Source organism: Daphnia carinata, chromosome 8 (assembly GCF_022539665.2).
Source record: "Daphnia carinata strain CSIRO-1 chromosome 8, CSIRO_AGI_Dcar_HiC_V3, whole genome shotgun sequence".
Taxonomy (NCBI): Eukaryota; Metazoa; Arthropoda; class Branchiopoda; order Diplostraca; family Daphniidae; genus Daphnia; species Daphnia carinata.
Window position 1 is genome coordinate 5,033,897 of NC_081338.1, and position 26,016 is coordinate 5,059,912.

At 39.6% G+C, this 26,016-nt stretch overlaps 8 protein-coding genes across 14 annotated transcripts; 4 read left to right on the plus strand and 4 right to left on the minus strand.

Annotated features, from left to right (window-relative positions):
* Nucleotides 1–83: 83 nt before the first annotated feature.
* On the minus strand, nt 84–4,481 carry LOC130703930 (peroxidase-like). The gene is made up of 15 exons (XM_057525394.2): nt 4,345–4,481; nt 4,022–4,278; nt 3,753–3,967; nt 3,516–3,689; nt 3,363–3,458; nt 3,208–3,305; nt 2,960–3,149; nt 2,697–2,894; nt 2,490–2,637; nt 2,243–2,428; nt 2,032–2,182; nt 1,758–1,965; nt 1,591–1,699; nt 484–1,516; nt 84–406 (listed from the first exon to the last, which is right to left on the minus strand). The coding sequence occupies exons 1-14, from the start codon at nt 4,399–4,401 to the stop codon at nt 1,453–1,455; spliced, it is 2,151 nt and encodes a 716-aa protein (XP_057381377.1). The 5' UTR covers nt 4,402–4,481; the 3' UTR covers nt 84–406; nt 484–1,452.
* Nucleotides 4,482–5,059: 578 nt separating this feature from the next.
* On the minus strand, nt 5,060–6,640 carry LOC130703937 (ribonuclease H1-like). The gene is made up of 6 exons (XM_057525403.2): nt 6,467–6,640; nt 6,126–6,410; nt 5,725–6,069; nt 5,566–5,657; nt 5,329–5,504; nt 5,060–5,250 (listed from the first exon to the last, which is right to left on the minus strand). Exons 1-6 carry the CDS (start codon nt 6,580–6,582, stop codon nt 5,119–5,121), a joined length of 1,146 nt encoding a protein of 381 aa, XP_057381386.1. The 5' UTR covers nt 6,583–6,640; the 3' UTR covers nt 5,060–5,118.
* Nucleotides 6,641–6,856: 216 nt separating this feature from the next.
* On the plus strand, nt 6,857–8,000 carry LOC130703941 (small ribosomal subunit protein eS7-like). 2 transcript variants are annotated; one of them, XM_057525408.1, is made up of 3 exons: nt 6,857–6,958; nt 7,182–7,534; nt 7,595–8,000. In XM_057525408.1, the coding sequence occupies exons 2-3, from the start codon at nt 7,185–7,187 to the stop codon at nt 7,821–7,823; spliced, it is 579 nt and encodes a 192-aa protein (XP_057381391.1). In that variant the 5' UTR covers nt 6,857–6,958; nt 7,182–7,184; the 3' UTR covers nt 7,824–8,000. The 2 variants fall into 2 exon arrangements, with proteins under 2 accessions (XP_057381391.1, XP_057381390.1); XM_057525407.2 differs by having other exon boundaries at nt 6,942–7,041.
* A 4-nt stretch (nt 8,001–8,004) lies between these two features.
* Nucleotides 8,005–10,054, minus strand: LOC130703936 (lysosomal aspartic protease-like). Of its 3 annotated transcripts, none has more exons than XM_057525401.1 (10): nt 9,901–10,054; nt 9,690–9,765; nt 9,484–9,616; nt 9,300–9,423; nt 9,043–9,239; nt 8,863–8,984; nt 8,684–8,806; nt 8,471–8,627; nt 8,309–8,401; nt 8,005–8,256 (listed from the first exon to the last, which is right to left on the minus strand). In XM_057525401.1, exons 2-10 carry the CDS (start codon nt 9,755–9,757, stop codon nt 8,092–8,094), a joined length of 1,182 nt encoding a protein of 393 aa, XP_057381384.1. In that variant the 5' UTR covers nt 9,758–9,765; nt 9,901–10,054; the 3' UTR covers nt 8,005–8,091. The 3 variants fall into 3 exon arrangements, with proteins under 3 accessions (XP_057381384.1, XP_057381382.1, XP_057381385.1); XM_057525399.1 differs by having other exon boundaries at nt 9,895–10,042; XM_057525402.2 differs by having other exon boundaries at nt 9,825–9,982.
* Nucleotides 10,055–11,608: 1,554 nt separating this feature from the next.
* Nucleotides 11,609–14,201, minus strand: LOC130703935 (phosphatidate cytidylyltransferase, photoreceptor-specific-like). The gene is made up of 10 exons (XM_057525398.2): nt 14,060–14,201; nt 13,865–13,992; nt 13,709–13,805; nt 13,473–13,649; nt 13,205–13,407; nt 12,969–13,125; nt 12,743–12,895; nt 12,532–12,663; nt 12,315–12,449; nt 11,609–12,251 (listed from the first exon to the last, which is right to left on the minus strand). The coding sequence occupies exons 1-10, from the start codon at nt 14,150–14,152 to the stop codon at nt 12,156–12,158; spliced, it is 1,371 nt and encodes a 456-aa protein (XP_057381381.1). The 5' UTR covers nt 14,153–14,201; the 3' UTR covers nt 11,609–12,155.
* Nucleotides 12,309–19,288, plus strand: LOC130703929 (oxysterol-binding protein 1-like). 4 transcript variants are annotated; one of them, XM_057525390.1, is made up of 12 exons: nt 12,309–12,451; nt 15,203–15,511; nt 15,580–15,785; nt 15,853–15,870; nt 15,958–16,220; nt 16,340–16,672; nt 16,756–17,256; nt 17,325–17,487; nt 17,628–17,797; nt 17,867–18,036; nt 18,101–18,321; nt 18,385–19,288. In XM_057525390.1, exons 2-12 carry the CDS (start codon nt 15,384–15,386, stop codon nt 18,525–18,527), a joined length of 2,316 nt encoding a protein of 771 aa, XP_057381373.1. In that variant the 5' UTR covers nt 12,309–12,451; nt 15,203–15,383; the 3' UTR covers nt 18,528–19,288. The 4 variants fall into 4 exon arrangements, with proteins under 4 accessions (XP_057381373.1, XP_057381375.1, XP_057381376.1 ...); XM_057525392.1 differs by having other exon boundaries at nt 15,583–15,785; XM_057525391.2 differs by lacking the exon at nt 12,309–12,451 and adding an exon at nt 14,141–14,282.
* A 539-nt stretch (nt 19,289–19,827) lies between these two features.
* On the plus strand, nt 19,828–22,937 carry LOC130704190 (glucose dehydrogenase [FAD, quinone]-like). The gene is made up of 7 exons (XM_059496524.1): nt 19,828–20,015; nt 20,386–20,621; nt 20,683–21,002; nt 21,081–21,458; nt 21,524–22,245; nt 22,304–22,720; nt 22,804–22,937. The coding sequence occupies exons 1-6, from the start codon at nt 19,911–19,913 to the stop codon at nt 22,352–22,354; spliced, it is 1,812 nt and encodes a 603-aa protein (XP_059352507.1). The 5' UTR covers nt 19,828–19,910; the 3' UTR covers nt 22,355–22,720; nt 22,804–22,937.
* On the plus strand, nt 22,897–25,357 carry LOC130703934 (glucose dehydrogenase [FAD, quinone]-like). The gene is made up of 6 exons (XM_057525397.2): nt 22,897–23,032; nt 23,332–23,567; nt 23,624–23,943; nt 24,006–24,383; nt 24,444–25,168; nt 25,231–25,357. The coding sequence occupies exons 1-6, from the start codon at nt 22,928–22,930 to the stop codon at nt 25,279–25,281; spliced, it is 1,815 nt and encodes a 604-aa protein (XP_057381380.1). The 5' UTR covers nt 22,897–22,927; the 3' UTR covers nt 25,282–25,357.
* The last annotated feature ends 659 nt before the right edge of the window (nt 25,358–26,016 follow it).

A 26,016-nucleotide genomic window follows, 5' to 3' on the forward strand; every position in this document is an offset into this window, starting at 1 on the left:
AAGAAAGCATCAAAGCTTTGCTGGACTCTCTTGCCCTTATTAATAGATAAATTTCAGTTTCATTCCCAAAATTGAATAAGTACTTGGTTTTTTAATTATTTTTATTTTTTATTTCTCATTTGAAGAGTTAAGCTTAGTGTAGATACATTTAATATTAAAATAGTTGTAAAAAAGAGATTGTGATGAGTTGTTCCTCTATAATACGTTGAGGATAGCGTTAAACTTCCGGTTGCTTAACCTCTGAATGCACCGTAGCCAGCCTTGTAAGCCCCTCCAAAAAATCTTTGATTTCCTTCTTTATTGACGTTAGGTCTTCGTGTGTTGTGACGAACGGGAATAACACCTCGTTGTGACCAAGTCAAACTGGAAGAAGCGGAATCCATCAAATCATCTGAAGCCACAGGTCCTGTCACACGCAAGCCCAAATAGTTTTACTTAACATTTAAAAAAAAAATAACTGCAGTATTTTCAGTACGCAATTACCTGCAAGTGCGGGAGGACCACAGACCAGCAAAATCACGAGACAAACGGAGACAACCTTCAGTATCGACATCGTGTTGAATAGTGACGCCGTTTTTTTTATTTCCTGAGCTTACTTATAACGAGGTGCATATATACGTCCCGTCCGATAAAGTGATAGCGGTAGGAAAAGGTGGCTGCACCATTTCGATCGTATTAAAAATGGCAATGTGGAAATTCTGCGCGTGAAACGTATTGCGTCATGCGAGCCTATATCCACGTAAAACAGCGATGTTAATGAGTAGCCGATAAATCTCAAATCACAGCCGATAGTTTCTTCTTTTTACAGAAAGGTTTTGTGAAGAACTCTGATATTGTGCAAGAAAATAGACGATAAACTTGCGATTACGAGTGGGCATAGTTTCCGCATTCATTTCCGGTTGGCTCATTAATAGCAAAAATTCTTTTGGTCGTGAGTCATGTCTTGTAGCAACCGCACGTCAGAGGATCGTAAACATCGTGTTGCAAGGAAAGGGCAAGAAGGACAATGTCTGTCGCTGATAGGTGAAAGTGGGGAACACAATCCATCGGATAATTTAGGAGCAATAACCACCGTGGGAAATTAAGAAAGAGTTTGTTTCTTATAAATAAAAGCCGTGCAGGTGGGATCACTTTCTTTTTTTCCTCGAAACTCCTTAATGGAAGATTCATGTTGTGTAATACCATTAGCAGGACGATGTCGTGATGATGAATATCTATCTATACAGCTTTTGATACTGCAGGTATATGCTATATCATCCAAGATATTTGAATGCGTTAGCGATTTTACGGGGAGACTGCCGTCGAAGTTTCGACCAACTCATAAAAGGCAATGAGCTCATACAGCAAACTAGGAAAAAACTAACATTTGCTAGAGGATTATGGTGTTAGAAAACTACGTTACAGAAGAGAATGGACTGGAGTAACAACCAAATTATTAATAGTTACAGGCCATTAAATTTCTTTCCAGTATGTCATGTCCATTGTCGGGAGAGAAGTGCACGGAATCCTTTGGTTCCTGTCAAATGAAAACACATTATGAGAAAAACCATGTTCCATATTTCCACAATTCGAATAGATAGAGACACTTACGTTCCAACTGGACTTCTCATGGCGAATGGCTGCATGGTCGTCACTGATCCGTCGTTATTGTCACACACGAGCCGCGCTAAACTCGTTTGGCGGATCTGATTGAGTTGATCTATAATCAAATCCATTTTTAGCTTAGCGGCATTAAGTTATTACAAATTAGACCATACCTGGTGTGAACGAGTTAGGCTGACCACCGATATCGTAAAAATAACGATCCCCATTTTTAGTTTTCTGGAATTGCTCAGCTGTGATGCATAGAGCTGTCGGTCCCATCAGCACACCTGATTCAGATTCCACGTGAGTTTCAAATAAGCAGCCAATGTACAGGTCGATATCGTCCACCGATCTGTAAGCAGTCTTCAGCAAATCAATGTCCTTCAAGGAAAATGATTTTTTAAATTGCAATACTATTCGTGTAGCATAATCCTGGGTAATCTAGACCTCTTGGACGAACTCGTTGATGAGTTCGTCGAACGACTGAACTTTGGGCATTCCACAAAATTCACGAAAGTCGTTGTAGCTCGGGATGCCGTGTTCTCTTCCACGCTGGATTGTTATGGCAATCAAATCGCCGCCGGATTTTTTCTGTCCACTGTTTAGATGATAGTCCCACAATTAGGAAAGGTAGAATAGAATTTATGATAGAAGTTACATGTATAGTTTATCGGCCACTTCATCGGTGTATAGTCCGTCAATAGTTTGAGGTGCTTGTTTAGTTAGACCACGCAGAGCCGAGTCAAAAAAGCCGGGATCGTCCATCAGTCGGGAAGCATCAAAGAAATATTGACTCAGTGTGAAGCTTCGTTCCATTTCTTGTTCGTCCGCGGCATTGAACAAACTGAAATTATTCACATTAACTGCATTAGCTGTACACGAACTAAGATACTTTTTGTAATTACCTCAGAGTTCCTTGAATAGAGGAATGTGTCACCCGGAATGCTGCAGCTGCGAAATCGTTCGATATCGAAGGATCGACGTTGCTATCGTAACCTGTTCCATAACCACTACTTGGCAAAACCAAACCACTATCCACCATTACTTGTGAGCCTAGAATCCAATAGAATTTTTAGGTTAAATGTTATTGAGTATGATAAATGAAAACTCACCTAGAAGAACAGGCAGGTATTCGTTGTAGGTGATGTGTTGTAATTCGGCAATGACAACACGGCGAGTCTCCTGGAACAGAATTTCATCGCTCCATTGTGGGTTAAGTGCTTTGAGTTCTTTCGCGATACGATTGTGTTCGCGTAAAAACAGCAAATGGATGGCAGTTAGCTGTGGATTCTCTTCGACTCTGTCGTCACCTTTAATTTATATTTTTCATTAGTTTCATTGCAACGAAAGTTAACCCTGGTGATTTTGACAATACCTGCTTGGAAGCAAACTGCTAGTTCGTGATTAATTAAATTTTCACAGCCGGGTGTAATAGGAAACAGCTGGCGGCCACCGACATCCGAAGACTTTAACAGTCCGTCGACTCCAGTACGTAGACTGTTTGATATGGTGGCATCGCTACCATAAATTTGGGATCCATCAAGGTAGTGGGTATTGCTATTCAACTGAAAAACAAAACATTGATGTCTTTCGTAGCACGGAATATCAGTACATATTGCATACCTGTTCAGCTTGGCCAAAGGTGCAGCTCAAATCTACGCCCACTTTTGAACGGGTAAAGCTCATGCAAGTGTCACCACTGGCAATGAAATTTGGATCTCCTAGAAAAGAGAATCAATCCATCAATTGGTTGCTTGATTTCAAGGGCAAACACGTACCTTCGTACAACTCGATAGGTAAACACTGTGGATGCAAATCATTTGGTGGAAGCAACTGTCCTTGGCTATCGCAACATGCAGGGCTAGACCCATTTTCTAAACCATTCAAATAGTTCGTTTACGGCGAGTTGAAGAATCATGAATTTAGAGTACCAAAAGTAAAGTCCTCTGAATATGTGATATCATGCGTTACGAACTGGCCAAAAGACATAACGAGTAGGGTTACGTCAGTCGAATTAGGGCCATCGTCTCCGACAATGGTTAAGCTGATGTTACGCGGGTTAAGCAATTCCCCTCCATCAGTTGCTGGACGAGGTGAATCAATACCTAGAGTTTTTTTTTTTTAAACATTAGAACTATGTTTCCTTGAACTATATGTATACATATCACCGTTTCCGTATTGAGCTGGTAACAAACGTCGAAAAATGGTATTACGACGACCCCAATTCACTTGTAACAAATTATTGCAAGAGCCATCAAATGATCTGTACTTGGATGCGGGAGCTGGACACGTGATCGGTTCGGAGCAGGCGCGTTCCAGAGGCGTATTTTTTAGCGACAGTTTAGGTAACATCTGACTGGCCTCTCTTCCGCTTAGGTTTAGTCTAAACGTTGTTTAACTAAAAATTAGGAACTTGATGTGTTTGTCATGTATGTACCTCTCTTTGAGATTTTTAGATGCTTCGACGATTCCAAGTGCTTGAATAGATTGCTGACGGGATTCACTGGAAACGCTTCTTTTTTGGTGCACATTTCTGCGAGCTGGACATTTAATTTTGTTTCCAATCAGACCTTCGGATAAAAGACGATTTTCCAATTCTATGTTGTGCTGGATTTTTTGCAGTCCACTTTCCGCGGCCCACTGCACATCTTCGGCAGTGAAATCTGGTATACCATTTTCTTTGCTAGCAGCGCCCTATAAAATCACATGTTAATAAATAAAACGATGCGATTGTAAGAGTCAGTGGTGATTATATAATACCGTGAGCAGTGAAGACGTGAACGCAAGCAGGAAAACAACAGAATAAAAGATCTTCATTTTTTGGTAGAAATGAATTCAAATTCTGCTGCCGTCGATCCTCGTTTAGAAAAGACGCAAGATCTACTGACGAGAGACGAACGAATACATGGCGCCACGTCACCACGCTATAATATAGGAAGGTTAGTTGGTAAGTTGGCCAGCATTTATCTTTTTGTCCTTTTGAACGTTATTGAAAATGAATCAAAACTAATCTATTTCACCGGCCAAAAATGCTGTTCACTATTTGATTACTGATATTGCGATAGTCACGCACCTCGCATTTTTATCGCGCCGTACCCGAAGGGAGACAAACAACACTATTGAACTCAGCCAGTAACGAACACTAGAGGAAAGAATAAAACAAGTTATATAATATGTAAAATAGAATAAATAAATGTACTTGGCTTTTTTTTCTTATCTTCTTGGTCAAGTTGATAGGCGAAATGAATTAATTCTGTTTAATTTTCGTTACGAATTTTCAAGTTAAATATACCTAGATGGCTTAAACTAGTTAAATGAATTTTCATTAGCAACGATTATCTTAGTAATCACATAGCCATCAATTGTTAAACAAATGTGCATGCCGTAGATATTGGGGCGCATAAATTCTTAACTTTTAAGGCCATTTAAATTTTTAAATTAAACTTTTAAACTAAATAGTTAGAAAACCTACTAATACTGGAAACTGAGTGTATGTTTGCAGGATTTACAGCTCACTCGTAACATCATTGCACTTCACGTCAATGAATAAGGTTTAAACCGAACATCTCTGGTAGTGGTCTTGATCTTGTAGTTAGTCGCTCCTGCTTTAGCAAGCAAATCAGCATGTTCGTTTCCTTCGATTCCTTTGTGAGCTTTCACATAGTTCTATGCAAAACCAGAAAGATTTCTTTCATCCACGAAAGCAAACTTCAGACACCATTAAATAAAATAATATTTGAATACCCATTTGATATCTATATTATTTTTCAGTGCTCGATGAAGCTCTTCCAGTTGTTCTTTATTCTTGACATCACCGCCAGTACTAACTTTCCAGCCATTCTTTTGCCATTTTGGCATCCACTGTGTAATACACTTGATCAAGAACTGGGAATCTGTATTTATCTGCAATTTTGGAATGCCTTATTTATGAAATTAAAATTATTTGACGTTTTTAATTAGGAATTTTTTTAGGTCAAATACCGCACTGCCGGGCCACTTGAATTGCCTTGGTTGCTGCTTGAATCTCTGCAACATTATTCGTAGGGGGTCCGTCGACTGGTTCACTCACGTTTCTAGATCGAAAAATTATTTAAGATAGGTTGGTAGAAGAATACACTTAATACAATTGATTTAAGTTACAAAGGATGATCCACTCCAAACCAGACACCAACCCCTGCTTTAGCACCAACTTGTCCATTCTTTTCACAAGATCCATCAGTATAACAATGAACGAATCCGTCTTCATCTCTTTGAAACGTGTGTTCCCGAAAGGACACCGTTGATAAATTTCGAACACTAATATCTTTATCAGTGGCAACAGCAGGGAAATTACTGAGCAGAGATTTTTGGGATTGGGATACTTTTGAAGGTCCAGATCCTTTCTGAATTTTATTTTCTTGAATAAAACGTTCAGCTTCCGCTATGTTATCAAATTTTTTGTATCTGGTGAACCCACAGCCATCAATCTGGGCTTTACATTCTGCCCTATTGTTGAAAGAAATTTTAATCATATAATTCTAATGCTTTTTCATTTTCATTACCAAGTGAAATAAATGCCAACATTCTTCCCTATGGCTACAGCATAATAAGAACCTTTTGGTTGAGAACCAGAAGTACTAGCTCCTAGGGTAGGCTGTGTTTTAACGCTTGAACTTTCCAACATACACAAATTCTCGGGTGAATTTGAAGGCTGTGTAGCTTTGGGCACAACTGGCAGTATTTCTGGAACATTAGTACAATCTATGAAACTTTGGGCCTCTTGCTCAGATGCAAATTTTCTAAACTTTGCACCAGGATAGCCATTTGTTTGAGACTGACATTCAGCCCTAAAAGAAAGATTCTTTTTTGTTTAAATTATACAGCACGCGGAAAGTTTACGTACCATGTGTTATAAATGCCAACTTTCTTTCCCTTGGCTACTGCATAAAACGACATTTCTTCATAAAGCGAAAATCTACTGATACTAATAGCTAAAGAATCAATTACACGTCTAATCATCAATAAATTTACATGCTTCAGAACATTTCACATTTAGGGAGCATTTAGGGGCATTTGAACGTTCAGAAAAGTAGAGCAGACTGCTCAATCTAATGCACCTTTCACATGTTCTTCCAAACAATGCACCACTGTGTTTAAAATTAAAATTTTTATGAAACAAACTTAAATTATAATAGGTGTTTGTTTTTGCAAAAAATTGAAGTTTAAATTATAGAAAAAATTTGTATTTTTCTTTACGTTTTTCCAAATTTTGATAAAATCACTTTGGAAATTTGAAAAAAGTTCCCTTCCTCTGCGCAAGCAGTCGATTCCAAATCCAAATCGCAACCCTGTTTAATGGTCGCTGTTCTTTTCGGAAAGATCTTTTTGCCTATTCGTAAGTGGTCACCGGTTTATCGTATTTATTTCTTTGCATCTCTCATAGTTTGGCTGTGAAAATATCACTAGTTCATTATTCAAGTAATTTTCTGTCTTATACAGGCAAAAATAGATATCTAGTAGCTCTTTTATTCGTTTTATAGCCGTTGCTATTCGAGTAGTGGTGTTAAGGTGTAAGTGTCAATAATATCATATACTTTGTCCCCCTCGTTGGTTTTCAGATCATGTTGTCAGCATCTAAGATCATCAAGCCAGCTGGTGAGAAGCCCGACGAGTTTGAAAACTCGATCGCCCATGCTCTCCTCGATTTGGAGCTCAATTCAGACCTGAAGGCTCAACTTCGTGAGCTTCACATTACGGCCGCGAAGGAGGTTGATGTTGGCGGTAAGAAAGCCGTCATCATCTTCGTTCCAGTGCCCCAGCTCAGGTCTTTCCAAAAGATCCAAACCCGTCTTGTTCGCGAGCTCGAAAAGAAGTTCTCTGGCAAACATGTTGTTTTCATTGCTCAGAGGAGAATTCTTCCCAAGCCCACACGCAAGACCAAGCTGCGCAACAAACAGAAGCGTCCTTTCAGGTATGTATTATTATGGTCTTAATAGTTGGTTGCTTTTATGAAATGGTTTTCTTTCTTTAGTCGCACTTTGACATCTGTGCATGATTCGATCCTTGAGGACTTGGTCTACCCAGCTGAAATTGTTGGCAAGAGGATTCGTATCAGACTGGATGCCACACGCTTGATCAAGGTTCACTTGGACAAGAATCAGCAGACCAACATTGAACATAAAGTTGAGACATTTGCTGCTATTTACAAGAGGTTGACTGGAAAGGAAGTTACATTTGAATTTCCTGAAGCCTATTTGTAAAACATTCTTGGGCTGTTGTCTCCTGTTGCTGTGGGTATTAAATAATACACCTTAAGTAACACCCACAAAAATTGCCATCATTTTAATTTAAATAAGGGGAACATTTAAAAGTAATTGATTCTGTAGAAATCATGAACTTTAAGTTTTCTAAATAAATAGTTGTCAAATTTAATAATATATCTATTTTGTAACTAGATTTATTGTATCAATTGTTATCACTGAAACATTATAGACAAGTACAAATACCAGATGAGAATCACAATTAAAGTTAAACTGTATCAGCAAATCCAACACGGTTATTACCGAAATCAAATATTGTATAATATCGACCAATAAAAACATCCCCAAGAATCCACAGCGGCCCAGCGGGTGGAGGGATTTCTAAGCCGATGAAACCGGAGATGCAAGCCGATACTCCATTTGACTTCACAATCTAACGTAAAAACGTCACAATCTGTTTTAGCGATTATCATAACTTAAAATACCTGTAAAACATATTCCTTTCCTTCTAGACTGAATGATTTCCCTCCAATGGTGAAGGAAATTGTCGGAAGCTCGTCAATTTTGCTGCAGTTGACCTATAGTTAAGTAAAAGATATTTACAATTTCCTCGCAAGTACGAAAATTCAGAATAAAAACAAACGTACATAATATTCTCCTGCCATAATCGGGACACCACCGATCAGTGTGTTCAGTTTCTTAATCTCATCCACCGGGCCAGCAATGAGAGAAGTCCCAGTATCGGCAATCATTTGACATCCGCCTTGACAAAAGGAACCTTCAGCTTCATTGGAAACCTGCACGCTATATAATAAGAAACTTTAGTATTAACACATTCGTTTGGAAATGTTATTTTTTACCCATCAACTTTGAATTGCCAATAAGCTTTTCTTGTAACAGGAACCCAACTAATCTCGCCAGTGTAGCGATTTGGGTCTGCTCCACCAAATGTAATTTCGCCTCCCTCCGTAGCATCAGGGTTCCTTTAAGAAAACTTTTAATATTGACATTCGAAACCAAAAGAAAAATACGAAAACACCTGCTAAGCCAAAAGGAAAAAACTGGTTCCTCTACCAATCCTTGTTCAATCATGTTGTTGAAAACTGGAGGAACTCCGTTAACAGAAATCGTCGGATACGACATTCCCAAGATACCGTCAAACTAGGAAAATTTTTGTCAACAAGCTAGCCCATGTAATAGTTGATTTGATGAAAGTTACTTTGGCTGCGACGAATGTCAGTGAAGGTTCGCTAATAGCTTCCGCAAAAGTTTGGTCTGTCACCTGAGCTCCGCCCAAGCCCAGTGTATCGGTTGACAAGTAGCCTGACAATTTACCGGATCCATACTGGATGCTGAAGTCTGTGCCATTGGCCTTGTATGTTTTGGATTTTCCTCCATTGTATTTGTTATGAAGCACTGCATTCAAAGGAATAATAACTATTTAATTATTTTGCAACAGACAAAGACTCAACTTACAGCAAGCCAGGTTGGTCAGGTGACAATGAGTTGAAGGAACCCAGAGATTAGCTGAGCCAGTGTCGAATACAACATTGAATTTTTGTGGTGGTGTTCCTAGGGTGATTTGCCCATAATATTGAGCCTTACAGAAAAAAAAAGGAAAATTACTTTGCATAAAGAAACTTGTTGGCATTCAAATTACATCCATGTAGTTTTTGAGTTCTTCAGGAGTGGGACCGTTCCCCAATGCACCCCATTTCTTTTGAATGACTTTAACAGATGTGCCGACACTCTCCAGTGTCTTACGTACTGAAGGAACTTTTTCCAAAGATACCCTAAATAAAAAAAAATTAAGAGTTTTTAGTTAATAACTTATTTCCAACAATAACATCAACTAGAAATACCCACCGCTGCAACTTGACAGCTTCGCCAGTGGTCAGGGCAACAAATACGAGGATTGCAACAAGAATCCTCATTGTGTAGCCTGTATCAAGCGAAACGAGTTACAAACAAAGAAGGAATGGGTGACTTTACAATGTTTACCAACAATGACAATTCCGCACGTAAATTACTGTATGCTTATACGGTGTTGTACAAAACTAATTGATAAAACCTTTACCTATGAATCTCAGAATCAAAATAGCGTGTTCTGCGTCGAATGCGTTTTATACGTCGTGCACTAATAGGATTTTAGAATCTCAAATTTCCTATCAGGTGATGGCGATGCCGAATGAGTCACTGTGCAGCCAGTAAAATTCGAGATGATAAACTTAACCTGGCAACATTGCCAAATGGTAGACAGCAAAAAGCATGGAATGTTGAAAACATTTTCGTAATTTCGTTTAAATAATTATGTGATAGTTTAGTAAGTTGGGGAAGATTTAAAATGGAAAATCTATTTCTGTTTTTTCTGCCTTCATGGGAACCCAAATGATTGTTATCATTTCCCTTCTGGCAGTTTTGCGTAGCGTGCATTCTCGATTCTCTCTAAAGTGAAAATGTGTCGTAACGAGGAACAAAATCTGATGCCTCTTTGAACTCCGTAGTCAATCATCAGCGAGTATCTTTCCGGGGCACACACGACTGACAGGCCATCAAATAAAGTGAGTAGAGATTTTAGACGCCATTATTTCTTTTTCTCTATCTCTGTTTTAACTCCTGTGTTTGACTGAAATTACTAGAAAGCATGTTGAAGATGAAACTTGTATTCGTACTGATAGCGACGGCATGCTTGTTTGCGACTGTTCATTGTGATTCAGACGACCGTTCCTTGTTAGGCTGTTTTACTGGCTTAAATCGATGTTCGGAAGCCGTCTCCTGGTTTAGCAACCTTTTCTTGGAAAGTTGTAACGATTATTGCGTCAGAGGAGGTATTCCACTTCCATTTCCTTTATTCTGATAAGTTCTTTGTTACACCAACACCCACTATATCATTGTTAGGTTCGATTGGCGGAGCTTGCGTGGCTATACCGACCAGTTGTCAACTAAGATCCGAGAGGTCAACAGTTCGCCAATGCAAATGCTACTAGAATCGTTGGTCTGATTAGACTTTTTTATACGATAAAACGTGGCAAATTTCTCTACTCTTCTACAGTTAACTCTGATCCATAATTTGACATAATATTTGGGAAAATCATTACTTTAAATGGTTCGGCTGAACGAATCTCGCATTATACTATGAAAGGATATCAAGTTTGAATAAACAAGTCTTGCAAGTGCATGGATACAACTCTTCTTGGAATCAATACAACTACGCATTAGTCCTAGCAGTAAAAATTCGTACGGCTTTGAGAACTATTGACCTATTGCACAATCTTCGAAAGCGGCGCACGAGCACTAAAGCAAATAGCAAATTTTCATTCGAACAGAAATTTCCATTGCTTCTTCTTCTACTGACATTATTCAATCGATATTTCTCTAGGTTTTGAGCACATTTAACTAGTTCAATGCAAGCTGACCGATGCAACATCTCGAGGTCGAAGTCAATCTGCGATAATTTAATCGTGTTGTTGTCTGCTTGCTTGAAAAACTACCAGGAAGCGACGGCCTCACGCTATCGTTTTAACGTTTCGAAAGACCTCGGAAAGCCCCAGAATTCTATTCCAATTATTAGTTGCGGATAAAGAAGCATGTCATGGATATAGTTTAGTTACGACATATTTAGCTTCCAGACAAGGATGTAGTTTACGTGATCCTACTTTACAGCGCTGATGCTGCATTGGCCGCGATTGACTTATCGTTCACCATTCCCGAAAAACAGACCTTAAGCTTGATCTTCTGAACTGAACGAACAGATAAGTGTAATGTTGTGAAAACGGGTGCATCAGTTTGTTTTGTTGCAACTTGTTGCCCTTTATTGAACCCGTATGTTACGAGAATCAGAGAACCAAATAGTACAATAGACTTGTATAATATATAAACATCGACAACGAAGAGGGAGTTACACGACGTGAAGTTATTGGGGGATAAGAGGAGGGCAGAACGACAAAAACTCTACCTGAAATTTAAAAATTGAAACGAGTTGGAAGAACGTTCAATGTGAGTCTCTGAAAATGACTAGAGGGAAAATCCAGAGGTTTAACGAAATTGGAGCAATTCCAAGGAAGGTGAACGGAATACAAGAGAAATGCTACACCTTCACTACACACAGAATCTTTCCCCCCAAAAAAGTTGTTCATCATATCAATAAAATACCCACCACAACCAAACTTTTTCCTCTAAAACAGCTATTACAATTTTTAACATTTAAGTTATATTTTTCACTCAGAATGCCGAAAGTATTGCTGAGAGTATGAGTTAACCGCAACACTCGACCGCATAATTTTATAGTTCGATCATCATGATCTACATTTTTGTTTTTATTATTTTTTTTTTTTAAGGGGCTGGCAATTGAAGAATGCCCCTGGTGGTCAAAGAATCTCGCAAGGCAGTGAAAAGCTCCAGTTGCAATTCCGGTTTTAGAGAATAAATCTGTCAAAAAACAAAAGGGGGGAATCATTTCCGCCTTCCTGTACGGCATCTATAGAAGCTTACCTGTTGCAACAATTTCTGAGGCGAATCCATGCGGATGAACGATGAAATATATACGTTGACAAAGGTGGCCATTAGGTATTGGCAGTCGAAACGGTCCATAATGCCCCCATGACCCGGGATGATATCGCCGAAATCCTGTAAGTAAAAAACAATCAAAATTAGAATCGATTGGATGATAGGAAGTAAATTGACCAATGTCATACTAAAAACGACGCACCTTAATTTTGAAAGCCCGTTTAAATCCGCTAGCGAAAAAGCCTCCGAATGGTCCGATAACCGAGCTGAATACTGACATCGATAGGGAGTGGAGAAGAAATGGGATAATCATAACGGTGTTTTTTCCGGTAACCTAAAGAAAAAAATTTTAAATCGATTGATTGATTTTAGATAGGAGGAAATGAGAATAAGAATTAGTAAAGGGGCCACACCATTCGGACGACAGGAGCTAAGGATGCGGGGACTGTATATTCCTGTGGGCGGAACAGGGGTGAAGGCTCACAATCGAGAGTCATCCTACCGAGTTCTTCGTTGAACTCGATAGGACAAACAAAGAATGGGTATTGGCACAAGAAGTACGATATCTAGGGGAAATAATGCAAGGAGTTCTTGTTAATTAATGGTCGACTAAATAAAAGCAACTTGTTATTAGTCCACCAAAAGTCCAAAAATAACGGTAGCAAATCCACCTCCGATGAAACCTTCCCAGGTCTTTTTTGGTGACAGCTTGATGAGCGGGGTACGACCGAAAAAGAAGCCAAACATGTATGCCATGACGTCGTTACAGACGATCATAGAGACGGGTACGATGAACCTGATAATCACGCGTGACGCATGTAAACGTATTAAGGGCCACAGACGAAATCGTATAACATTGTAGGGCTGTGAAATACCATATTAATCCTTGGAAGATATTGCGGATGATTAAATAACTCTGGGTAACAACAATCAAGAGAGCAACGTGAGTCCAAGCAAACAGTGAAAACTGTTTCATGTAGTAGCGTTTGACTAGCGACAAGACGAACCACACGAAACCTCCAATATACAGCGAAAATGAGATGAAACGGTGGTATTTGACCAATGCTCGCAAAAATTCCTAGATATTTTAAGAAAAATGCTAAAATTTGCAACTAAATCGAGGTTTTAAAGAAATTTCCTTACTGTTCGGTTATCAACCACACCAAAATAGTCAACCAGGCTTTCTCCATAGAAAAAATAATTAGAGGTGATCAGAAAATACCAAGACAGGGAGCGGAACCAAGGAAGTCCATGAATTTTATACACAGCATAACCAATGTTGATAATCTCAGCAAAACATTTTACTTGCACTGCCAGCACCTACAGAAAAATATAAGTATAATACATAAAACAATATAGAGATGTCCACATTCACTTACCACTAGCATCAGAGCCAACGGCCCTGCATATATCATAAGAGCAAACCCAAAGATCATGACCCAAGTAAAAATACCTCGAATCACCCAGTTTCTCCATCTAAGCACAAAGAGATATCACACATTGTGAAATTGGCAAATGGAAAAATGTGTCATTACCTTGGGGGCAAAGAAGATAAGGTGGCATCTAATAATTCGGGTGCTTTATCAGTTCCACTTGGTATAGTATTTGAAAGATCTACCTTATTTCCCAAGGATTTGTCATCCTCAGAGTCCAAGTCAAGGTTCTAAGAGATAATTTTGAGTCGATCAAGGAAGATATTCATAAACTACAACGACATATATGCTTCGTACTGCATCGCTGTCTTGGTTGAATCCTTCGTTTTCCGTCTCAGTGTCCACGTCAGTAGCTTTATTGTTAGTTACCCTTTTGCGTAAATCCGCCATTGCTTTCCTATGGAAGTTCTTGTTAAGACAAGACGTAGCTCAATCGAGTGTTCTAGTTCACGACAATGAAGAGAAAAACAAAACTGTGACGAAGAACACACAGCGACTGCCAACAACAAAACTTTAGATGGTAAGCAAAGAAAGAAAAACAAATCCTATTAACTATTAACTGTGACATCGATCGACGTTCAGGTAGTTCCTAAACAAGTTCTTTTGTTATTGCGCCCCAGGCATTTTCTTGAAAAGAAACAATTATTTATCATCATCTATAAATGGTGGCGTTTAGTGTTATTTCTCGGTGGGGAGAAACATTCGAAAATATTCAGAAGGTTGGCAGGTGCCTAGGAAGACCTTTAATTGTTACGATGATAACCGTCACTATACGTGTAAAGCCAATGTGCTCTAACACCTAAATGACAAGTCAGTTAAAAATGGACAGGTACACATACAAACACGTGGTTATCTTCGCAACCAAATTGTAAACGTAGCCTGTTTTCAACGTTTTCCAATGTCATATAGAACCCAACTGTTCCCAATTTGCTTTGACGAATCGTTAGATCTGAAAAACAATAGGGCATCACGCCAATCATTACGTAGGGATTCGCTTACCAGCTAGACTGTATGCCAAAGTTTTGATTGGTTACAGGCTTACGAAACAATGTGGACGAATTAAGTATGCTAATCAATCGAGAGAAGATAAAGTGATAACAGATAAAGGGGCGTCTACTTTTCAAGCAATTGTCATTCAGTATATGTCTTTGAAAAGGCTGAGCCGTTTCCGGGTCCACACTGCTTATCGCCACGAATGAGCATCCAAATGTCGCCCTAGTTAAAAAGCGAGTGATACTGAAACTTTCGTAAATGGCATTGTAGTGTCTGTCACTACATAGAACCAGATAGAACTTTTGAACGCTTTTATCACGTCAAGTCAACCCTATTATATTTTGTGTCTGGCTGAATCTCTGTGAACTTGGATTTGTATGCTCCCTTTTTCCATGTTATGCAGTACTAGCGCAGCCACTGTCGTTAACATTTGTCATTTTGTGGAAGACGAAGGGAAGGGGTGGTGTGCCTGCCAACTCGGCTGCAGCTGATGTGGTGTAGGCGAATGAACAAAATACTCCGCCTCTTTGCTGATCGCACAAAAAACATCCGAGACCGCATTCCTACGGTCTTCACACGAAGGATCGTGTGTTGTTTTAACTAATTTGGATTTCACCGAAGTGGCAAGATGACGGAGACGAAACAACAAGTGAACGAGCCCGAGATGAAGGGTTGGCTTCACAAGTGGACTAACTATATTAAGGGTTATCAAAAAAGATGGTTTGTTTTATCTAATGGAGTACTTTCTTATTACAGGTATTGTAAATCTCATAGAAATTCAGAATGATGTTGATAAAGCACTTACATTTGTGGATGTGTCTTAGAAGTCAGGCTGAAATGGCACACACCTGCCGAGGTTCCATCCGCCTGCAAGGTGCCATGATTCATACCGAGGATACTTGCCACTTTGTCATCTCTAACGCAGGAACTAATACCTTTCATCTTAGAGCTAGCACTGAGGTGGAACGACAGCGCTGGGTGACAGCTTTGGAGCTTGCTAAAACCAAAGCAGTCAAAACCAGTGATACTGGTAATTCTTTGCATTGTTCTGCAAGACTAAGTGTATTCTTATAATTTATTTATTGCTCTCTTTACAGAGTACATGAGTAACACAGGTAAGTCCATTAGGGAATTGTTGTTTTGTTCCATTTGCTTAAGGTTTATGCATGCATGTTTCCCATTTGCTTTCTTTGTTTTTGCAGAGGATGAAGATGATTATGATGAATCTCCAGCGCCAGGAGGGGACAAAGCAGAGTTACAGTCCGTCCTGAAGACACTGAGTGCCAAGCTCGAAGATTTACAGACGTGCAGCGACCTTATTGCCAAGCAATGCGCTGCCTTACAGCGTTCGTTGGCTGAAGCAGAAGCCGTTGCTGCAGACAACCCGCAAGAAGTTTTGACTAAGATGAAAGCTGTCAATGAGCGAGCTACATTGTTCCGCATCACCTCGAGTGCCATGGTTAATGTACGTAAATAACTATATGGGCTATCAGTTATACGTATCAAAAGGCGGGAAGTGGGGGAGTTCAAGGTTCCATAATTTGTGTTATCGACTTATCGATTGTCTCGTTTTTTGTGGTCTAGGCGTGCGGTGAATACGCCCAACTGGCTCAGACGCAGGGTCGTAAATGGCAGCGAATGTTGTCGCACGAGCACGAACAACGACGACGTCTTGAAGATATGGTGGAACAGCTAGCAAGGCAGCATTCTCATCTTGAGCAAGCTGCCCAGCAACAAGCACGGGCTACTCCCAGTGGGCAATCTGCTGCAAGTGGACAAGTTCTGGCTCATTCAATCCATTCAGAAGAGGATGAGGAAAGCGAGTTCTACGACGCCGAAGAAGATGAAATTCAGACTGTCGTTCAGGTGCCTATTGGTCATCGACGCACTCCGTCCGGAGTAAGCACAAACTCTCAGGTTATTTTAGTTATCTTCTTTCTTAGATGGTTATCTTTTGTCTCAACATAACCCTAGTTTCTTTTTTGTTGTTTCTCTCGTAGGCTTCTGAGGGCAGGAATGCTGGAGAGAATACACAAGATTCGGAGAGCGACGCAGAAAATGACACGACAATCAGTGTGATCACGCGGAGAAACACGTCCACCGTTGAAACTTTGAGTTCGTTAACCGTCTCGACGTTGAGCGAAAATGGCTCTATGGTTTCTCGGAAGCCCAGACGGACTCGCGTGCCCGATAAACCCAATTATCCGCTTAACCTATGGGGAGTCATGAAGAACTGCATTGGCAAGGACTTGAGCAAAATTCCAATGCCGGTCAACTTCTCCGAGCCACTGTCCATGTTACAGCGTTTGTCAGAGGATTTCGAGTATTCTGAACTGCTGGATAAGGCCGCTACCTGCAGTGATGCCTGCGAGCAGCTTGCTTACGTTGCAGCTTTCACTGTTTCCTCGTACGCCACCACGAGCATTCGAACAGCCAAACCGTTTAACCCGCTGTTAGGAGAAACGTTTGAATTTGACAGAACCGATGATAAGGGTTGGAAAGTAAGTTTTAAACAGTAATTTAGAAGATAACCTATTAGTATTTGATTGAATCTTTTTCTTTTGTTTAGGTGATTTCTGAACAAGTCTCACATCATCCACCGATGGTGGCTCAACATTGCGAAGGCCGTGGCTGGCGGTGTTGGCAAGAGTTCACCATGTCTTCAAAGTTTCGTGGCAAATATTTACAAGTGATACCTTTGGGCGAATATCATTTGGAATTTGACGGCTCAGGTTAGTAAATCGATCTGATCTCAACAGAATGTTAATCGATCTGGTTATGCGTTTGGCATGATTTAATCATTGCATCAATCGTATTTACTAGTAGTCCATCAAAACTGTAATTTAACGAAAGTAAAACTTGAAAATGTCAGGTAACCATTACACTTGGCGTAAGGTGACAACGACGGTGCACAACATTATCGTGGGCAAGCTGTGGGTTGATCAGAGTGGTGAAATGGACATAACTAATCATGTTACGGGCGACAAGTGCCATTTAAAATTTATTCCCTACAGTTACTTCTCACGGGAAACCCAGCGCAAGGTAATAATTCGTAGGCTATAGAGAATTTTCCAGCCACAATTTCTAATTGAATTTTATTTTGTGTCTTAGGTAACGGGTGCAGTTATGACAAGAGATGGTTCGGTCAAGTGGGTGATGGGCGGCACGTGGGACGATCACATTGAGGCTTCTAGGGTAATCAACACATTGAAAACTAACAAGGGAACTCCTGTTTTTGAAACGGAACCGTTGAGCACGTTGTGGAAGCGACGCGTGCCTCCGTAAGTGCGAACGATCAATAGGCAATTTAAAGTTAACGACAGTAACTTGATGGGTTTCAAATAGACCCGAATCTGAGCGATATTACAATTTCACGGAACTTGCCTGCCAGCTAAACGAAATGGAAGAAGGTTTGGCGCCAACGGATTCTAGAAAACGGCCGGATCAACGTCTGATGGAAGAGGGAAAATGGGATGAAGCTAATGATGAAAAACTTCGCCTAGAAGAAAAGCAACGTACTGCTCGAAGGCAACGTGAATTGGAGGCTGAATTAGCCATCCAAGAAGGTTCGTAAATTTAAATAAAAATTCGTTCGTCTTTTATTTTTTTTGTTGTATGTATAACCGTAGGTCGTCCTGTGCCTACCTACGAGCCCAACTGGTTCCGAAAGGAGAAGGATCGATACACTGGCAACGTGCTCCACGTGTACAATGGACAATACTGGGAGTGTAAACGGAAGCAGGACTGGGACGTGTGCCCAGACATATTTTAGATACGACAACACTATTCCCCCTACACCTCCAAACAATGAACGTCTTTTCTTTATCCTTGGAACTATTGTCTCCTGCCTACACCCTTTCCTTGCCCTTATTTGCTCCTTTTTCTTTTCTTAGAAAGGAAAGAAAAATTCCCATTGGTTGCAATATGCTTTAGTGCGCTAACTACGGTTATATATTTCATCAGTAACTTTTGTTCCAGCTCATGTTTATGATTTTTTTTTTGTCGATTCTAAGCGCTTTCACGTACAGTATACGCTGCCCCAAAGGAAAGGCTTTTTGGAAGTTGGAAGATGAAAAACGAAGGGTAAACTTTGGTAAAGGTATTTGTTTCATTTTTTTTTTTTTCTTAAGGTTCACTGCTGTTAAATTGATTGTTCCCATTGGCAAAAACGAAACAGGAAACTATAGTTAGTACGTATCAAAGTTCATATTGTCCAACGTGTGTAAAAAAAAAAAACCTCAAAATTATTCCTTTTTCATTTTTAATCATGCTTTTTTCCCCTTAAGATTGGATTATTCACTGTAGGAATTGATTTGAGTTGCTAAAAAACAACTGGATATAATTCTATCCGTTTTTTTTTTTCATATTGATTTTTTTTTTTTTTGTCACTGTGCTTCTATTTTGACGGTTGCGGTGAACGTGAACTATTCTTTTGTGAATGCAAAAATCATTGAAGCAAAGCAATTGAGACTGAAACATAAAAGAGAAGAAATTGTAACTCGTTGAGAAGAAACTGCAGTTTATTCATTGGCCCCTTATCCCTTTAGACTTAATTATCCGAAACTACCAGGGTAAGGCGCACTGGTACGACAAAACTAAATGGTAACTTAAGTTAACAAAATCAAGTTCAATTATTATCTGTTTATTTAATTTTACTAATTTTAGATTTGATAGGAATTTCTTTGTAAAGGACCTCGTACAAATAACAGAATGATGTAAAGGCCAATATTTCGCATATATTCAATTTCTTTCTGATATGCCGTTAATAAGATACTGATTTGCTTCAGGGTTGAAAACAGGTATTTACATACGCTATCTTATTTTGATAGAAGACCAACCGTGAAAATTTAAATACTACACCAAAGCAGGTTTCCGAGTATGGATGGAGTTGCCGTGCTGTTACGGTCAACACTCCTACGTTTTATGAAGGTTCTAGCGTTGCGCTTCCTTTGCCCGGAGAAAGATGTCGACAAAAAAAAAAACGACCAACCAAGAAAACTAGATGAAAGCCGGTTCTCAAGGTTATATAACCACTCATACATTAACGCTCTTTTGTTCGTAATGTTTTGTTACCGTTCATTCGCCATACGAGAGCAATAGGAAGAAGTGAAACAGACATAAAGAAACTGTCGTTGGCTTAAGTTGTCTCCGAATAATGTACAGTGCTACACAGATCGGGCTGGCCCTAGCATCGGTTTTCTCTTGGATTCTATTCAGTGATACTCCCAATGATCCTGAGGGGTACGTACAGGATGCCTCGGTAAGAAATTTTATCATTATCATATTTATTTTTTGCTGTTGTGAAGTAGATTTTTTAAAATGTGTATGAAGTGGTTAGAGTTGTACCCGAATGGGGGTTATTAATGGGGGAAATACTTAAGCTAAACATAAATGAGAGTTTTGTGGGAAAAATTGTATACGAATAATTTGTTTTGGACGTTTGTCATGCCACTGGTGCGCAATCTGTTAAACCGCTTATTGCCGTGGGTGCGTTTGTTTTTTGCTTTTCAACTACAATGAAATGTAAATCGAAAAAAACTAGCTTTACGAATCGTGCGAGAACATTTTTTGTTTAATTGTTCTTTTCGTTTTGATCTGTACAATGTACTAACTGTTCATTTGATTCTTAGAATATTCGAACTGAGTATGACTTCGTCATCATTGGAGCGGGATCAGCCGGAGCTGTGATCGCTAATCGATTATCCGAAATAGCCGATTGGAACATTTTACTCCTAGAAGCGGGTGGCGATGAAAGTATGTCTGGGCAAATTCCAGCAAATGCATTTGGTTTGCAGTTGACGAACGTGAATTGGCACTACGAGACGCAGCCGCAAACCAATGCATGCCAGGGTTCTTTGAACAAGCGGTAACCATTTACATACACAATTTTTCTTGAGTTATTCAGCTAACGTGTTCCGAAAATGCAGGTGTAATATACCGCGAGGCAAAATGCTAGGTGGAAGTTCTTCTATCAACTCAATGTTATACGTTCGTGGAAACAAACGGGATTATGATAAGTGGGAAACCGATGGAAATACCGGATGGGGCTATGACGATGTTTTGCCATATTTCCTAAAATCGGAAGATAATCAAAATCCATATCTTGCCGGAAGTAAATATCACAGCAAAGGTGGTTTATTGACAGTAGGAGAGTCTGAGTTTCGTACTCCGTTAGGAACGGCATTCGTTCAGGGTGGAGTTGAAATGGGATACGAACATCGTGATTATAATGGTGAAAATCAAACAGGTAAAAATTAAGAGATTTATTGTTTAAAAAACAAAAACAAAAAAAAAACACATTTTTCTAATTAAGATTCGCAATTAGGTTTTGCTTTTTCTCAGGGAACAGTACGCCGGGGAAGTCGATGTTCCACGTCCAAGGCATTTTTGCGTCCGGCACGCAATCGGAAAAATCTCCACATCTCAATGCATTCGCGTGTTACAAAGATTATTATCGATCCGACCACAAAAGCCGCAAAAGGAGTGCGATTCGAAAAGAATGGGCAAATTTACCAAGTCCGAGCTACCAAAGAAGTTGTTCTTTCGGCCGGAGCAATAGCATCTCCACAGATTTTGATGTTGAGTGGAGTGGGTCCAGCAGCTCACCTGACTGAGAAAGGCATCACGCCTATTTTAGATCAGCCCAACGTTGGCAAAAACCTAAACGATCATGTCGGCCTCATTGGAATGGTTTTCCTTATTGGTAAGTTACGCATAAATTGTTTTATTCATTTAACAGTTTGATTAATAAGTGTTTTTCTAAAATAGATAAACCATATTCTCTTCTAACGACAAGGCTTATCAATGCTCCAACATTAGTTAGTTATGCTTTGTTTAGAGGGACACCTCTTTCTATAATAAGCGGTGTTGAAGCCCTGGCATTTGTCAAATCGAAATACGCTGACGTTGACGATGATTGGCCTGATGTCCAATTGCATTTTGGTCCCGGCAGTGATATCTCTGACGATGGTGCCGTAAATCGACGCATCCACGGTTACACCGATGAAGTGTGGAACGCGTATTACAAGCCAATCCTCAACAGAGATAGCTTTACCATTCTGCCTTTATTTCTGCGACCAAAATCAAGAGGAACCATTTTGCTCAATTCCAAAGATCCTTATGACAAACCTCTCATCGATCCAAACTACTTTAGCGATCCAGATGATTTGAAAATCACTGTCGAATCTGTCAAGATTGCTTTGGCTCTGACCAAAACGGATGCTTTCAAGGAACTGGGATCGAGGTTGCACGATACACCTTTCCCCGGATGCGAAAATCAACCATTATGGACGGACGCGTATTGGGAATGCTGGATCAAGAGTTCATCTTTTACATTGGGTCATTCGGTTGGCACTTGTAAAATGGGACCCGACAGTGACCCAACAGCTGTTGTTACTCCGCAATTGAAATTTAGAGGCATCAAAAACCTCCGTGTTGCGGATACATCGATCATGCCATCGTTGCCAAGTGGCAATACCAACGCACCAACAGTATTTATGCATTTATTTTAAAATCTCACAAAACTTAAATAATTTTCTTTTTAAATAGATTATGGTTGGAGAAAAGGCGTCTGATTTGATAAAAAAGACGTGGTTGTAAAAAAAAATTGTATTTAACGAATTCAACAGCATTTTAGTTGTTGCTTATTTGAGGTATTCAATTAATAAATTAAGTCATCTCTCTTAACAATGTTCAGTCGTGTGGGTTACCTGGAATTTCACGTGCAAATGACTTGAAAACGTTTTGTGTAGCAAGGCTGTATCGCAATGCTGTTGAAAGATGGGCATTCTTGGCACGGTAAAGTAACGGGACTGTCATTAGTAATGCGCTGAGAGTTCTTTTAACCGTCCCGACATAAGGAAAAACCTTTTCTTTGCCTCTCGTTTTGCGTATTTCCTTTCCTCTTGGCCGTATCTCAGATGATTTACCATTTCAGGATGAGGTGACCTTCAACATGCACCTACGGTAAGTTTGTTTTTTTAAAAAGCTTGTAGTATATGTGCTTTAAAACTTTCGTACATGGTCTATAGTTAACATTTATCCCTTAGGCTTTCATCTACAGCCAAGAGCATGGACAGTTGAGCCATTGTCTTCTTACGGGAACTCTTTGAATTTCTCTGACATACCGGCAAAAGGAAAGAAGCGCCCGTTGAGAACAGTCGGACTGATACAATGTTTCTGGGAAGAGAATTGGGTTTGGCCCTGATATCGTTAATCTCGGGGTTCCTCTTCAGCGACAATCGTAGCAATCCCGAAGGATACGTCCGTGATACATCGGTAAGTGCCTTTCCTTTTATTCTTTTTGAAGGATCTAACTTTATTTAATTAAATCCCAGGATTAGGTTATTGAAATTTAAGTTCTGTTATTTTCTATTCGATAAATTATTGTACGGATGAATGGATTTTAAGGGTTGTACAGATAACATCATGCTGCAAGAGAAATCGTCACTATTGTAAAGCAATTTAGCTATTGCACACATCGTTAAATCGTCAGCGTTAAATGTGCTATAATTAGAAAGTTGGGAAATTTTCTTCTTAAAAGAGGACAACACTTCAATGTAATTCTTTTATTGCAGGCCATTCGGAGCGAATATGACTTTATTATCATCGGAGCTGGATCAGCAGGAGCAGTAATAGCTAACCGGTTAACCGAAATTGAAGGATGGAACGTTCTGCTGTTAGAGGCAGGAGACGATGAGAGTATCACTGGGCAAATTCCACTTTTTGCTGCCAGCCTGCAATTGACGAATGTCGATTGGCAATACAAAACGGAGCCTCAAGCCAATGCATGTCAAGGATATATCAATCAAAAGTAATTCTACCTATTTATAAGTTCAATGAAGTTGATTAATTCATTTACGAAACTAGGTGCAATTGGCCTCGAGGTAAAATGCTGGGCGGAAGTTCGTCCATCAATTACATGTTGTATGTTCGAGGAAACAAACGCGATTACAACAAATGGAGAGATGATGGAAATACTGGATGGGGATACGATGATGTCCTGCCATATTTCCTGAAATCTGAAGATAATCAAAATCCAACTCTTGCCGGAACAAAATATCACGGCAAAGGTGGATACTTGACGGTCGGAGAGGCTGCCTATCGTTCACCATTAGGTGCTGCGTTTATTCAGGGAGGAGTAGAAATGGGTTACGAAAATCGTGACTGTAATGGCGAATTCCAGACAGGTAAAATTGATTTTACAAAAAAAATGTGAACTTGAAAATATTTACCAAACGATAATTAACAGGTTTCATGATTCCTCAGGGAACGGTACGTCGTGGAAGACGTTGTTCGACTTCGAAAGCATTTTTACGGCCAGTTCGTCATCGGAGAAATCTTCACATTTCTAAAAATTCACGCGTTTTTAAAATTATTATTGATCCAATTACAAAGGTAGCAACGGGCGTAGAGTTTGAAAAGAAAGGAAGAACGTATATCGTTAAAGCTAGCAAAGAAGTTGTATTGTCTGCCGGAAGTATTGCATCTCCACAAATCTTGATGTTGAGCGGAGTGGGTCCAGCAGCTCACCTGATGGAGAAAGGCATTACGCCCATTTTGGACCAGCAATATGTTGGTGAAAACTTGCATGATCATGTCGGTCTCATTGGAATGGTTTTCTTAATTGGTAAATTTCTAAATGATTTTTTAGACTTAGCTTTATTCATGTTGATTTGATTCGTTACAGATAAGCCATACTCTGTAATATCAGCCGCAAGAGTCATGAATTTGCCAGTAATCCTGAATTATACTCTTTTTGGAGGAACTACTATGTCACTGTTGGGAGGTGTGGAAGGACTGGCATGGGTCAAATCCCAATATGCTAGTCAGGTAGATGACTGGCCAGACATTCAATTACATTTCGGTTCCGGCAGTGAAATATCCGATGATGGAACTGCCGTCCGTTTCGCCCATGGTTTTCCGGATGATGTATGGGAAAAGTACTACAAACCAATTCTTAACAAAGATAGTTGGACCATTTTCCCTTTATTTTTGAGACCAAGATCCCGTGGAAATATTCGACTCAATTCCAAGGATCCTTATGACAAACCTCTCATCAATCCAAATTACTTTAAAGACCCATATGATTTGAAAATCACCATTGAAGCAGTCAAGATCAGTATAGCTCTGAGTAAAACAGAAGCTTTAAAGAAAATGGGTTCCAGGTTGTATGATAAACCTTTCCCAGGATGTGAAGGATTCCAGTTGTGGACAGATGATTACTGGGGATGCTGGATAAAGAGATCTAGTTTTACATTGGCTCACACCGTTGGCACTTGCAAAATGGGTCCAGACACAGACCCCACAGCAGTTGTTGATCCTCAGTTGAGACTTCGAGGTATTAAAAACTTGCGTATAGCCGATACTTCCATCATGCCATCAGTACCTAGTGGAAACACGAATGCCCCAACGGTAAATATGTGTTTATTGGTTCGTAACGATAAAATATCTTGAATATTTGGTTGCTTTTTTAGATAATGGTTGGAGAGAAAGCATCAGACCTGATTAAGCAAACCTGGTTATAGTAATGTGAAAATACCCAAATTGTATTTAAAATCAAACATAAACTGTAATACAACTAAGGGTAACAAAAAGAAACAATAGCACATTGACAGGTATTTCAAAGTAAACAGCATCCTATGACTTAATGGAAGTTTCTTCATTATGTTTGGACATCTCCACATTTTGTTCATCGGATCTTTAGGTTTAAATAAATATCGAATAGACATCTATTGTTGGACATACAGTAAGTCAATTGAGACGTCGTCACCGTTCCTACAGCTGTTGAGGTCTTTGAGTCCCCGTGTCACCAGTCGTTTCCCCGTTTAATCCATTTCTCAATTGTCTTTTGTTGATTTTGTCACACAGACGTATTCTTCGATAGTATGTTCCAAACGAAGATAACACCGACCTGTTTCTATATCACGAATTTTCTATATCTCTAGAGTTAGTTTTCAACTTCACTTTCCGAGTTCCAGTAATCCGGAAGGCTCCTCAAGTTGGCAGATATTATACATATTCTTGTTCCTGAGTCTGAGTGAATGACATTAATTTATTAATTTTGCTTAACCACAGTTCTTACGTAAATGCGATTTCGAATTTTAAGGTTTTAATTATTTTTATCTTTTGCGGCAATCGTTCATGTTGAGATTTGGCACCGCTGCCCCCTTCCCCCTGTTCGAGAGCGCAGACATCTTGGGAGTTAGGGATCAAATAAGTGAAGGCTACGGGGGTCAACTTGCATTCCATTCAGCCTCATG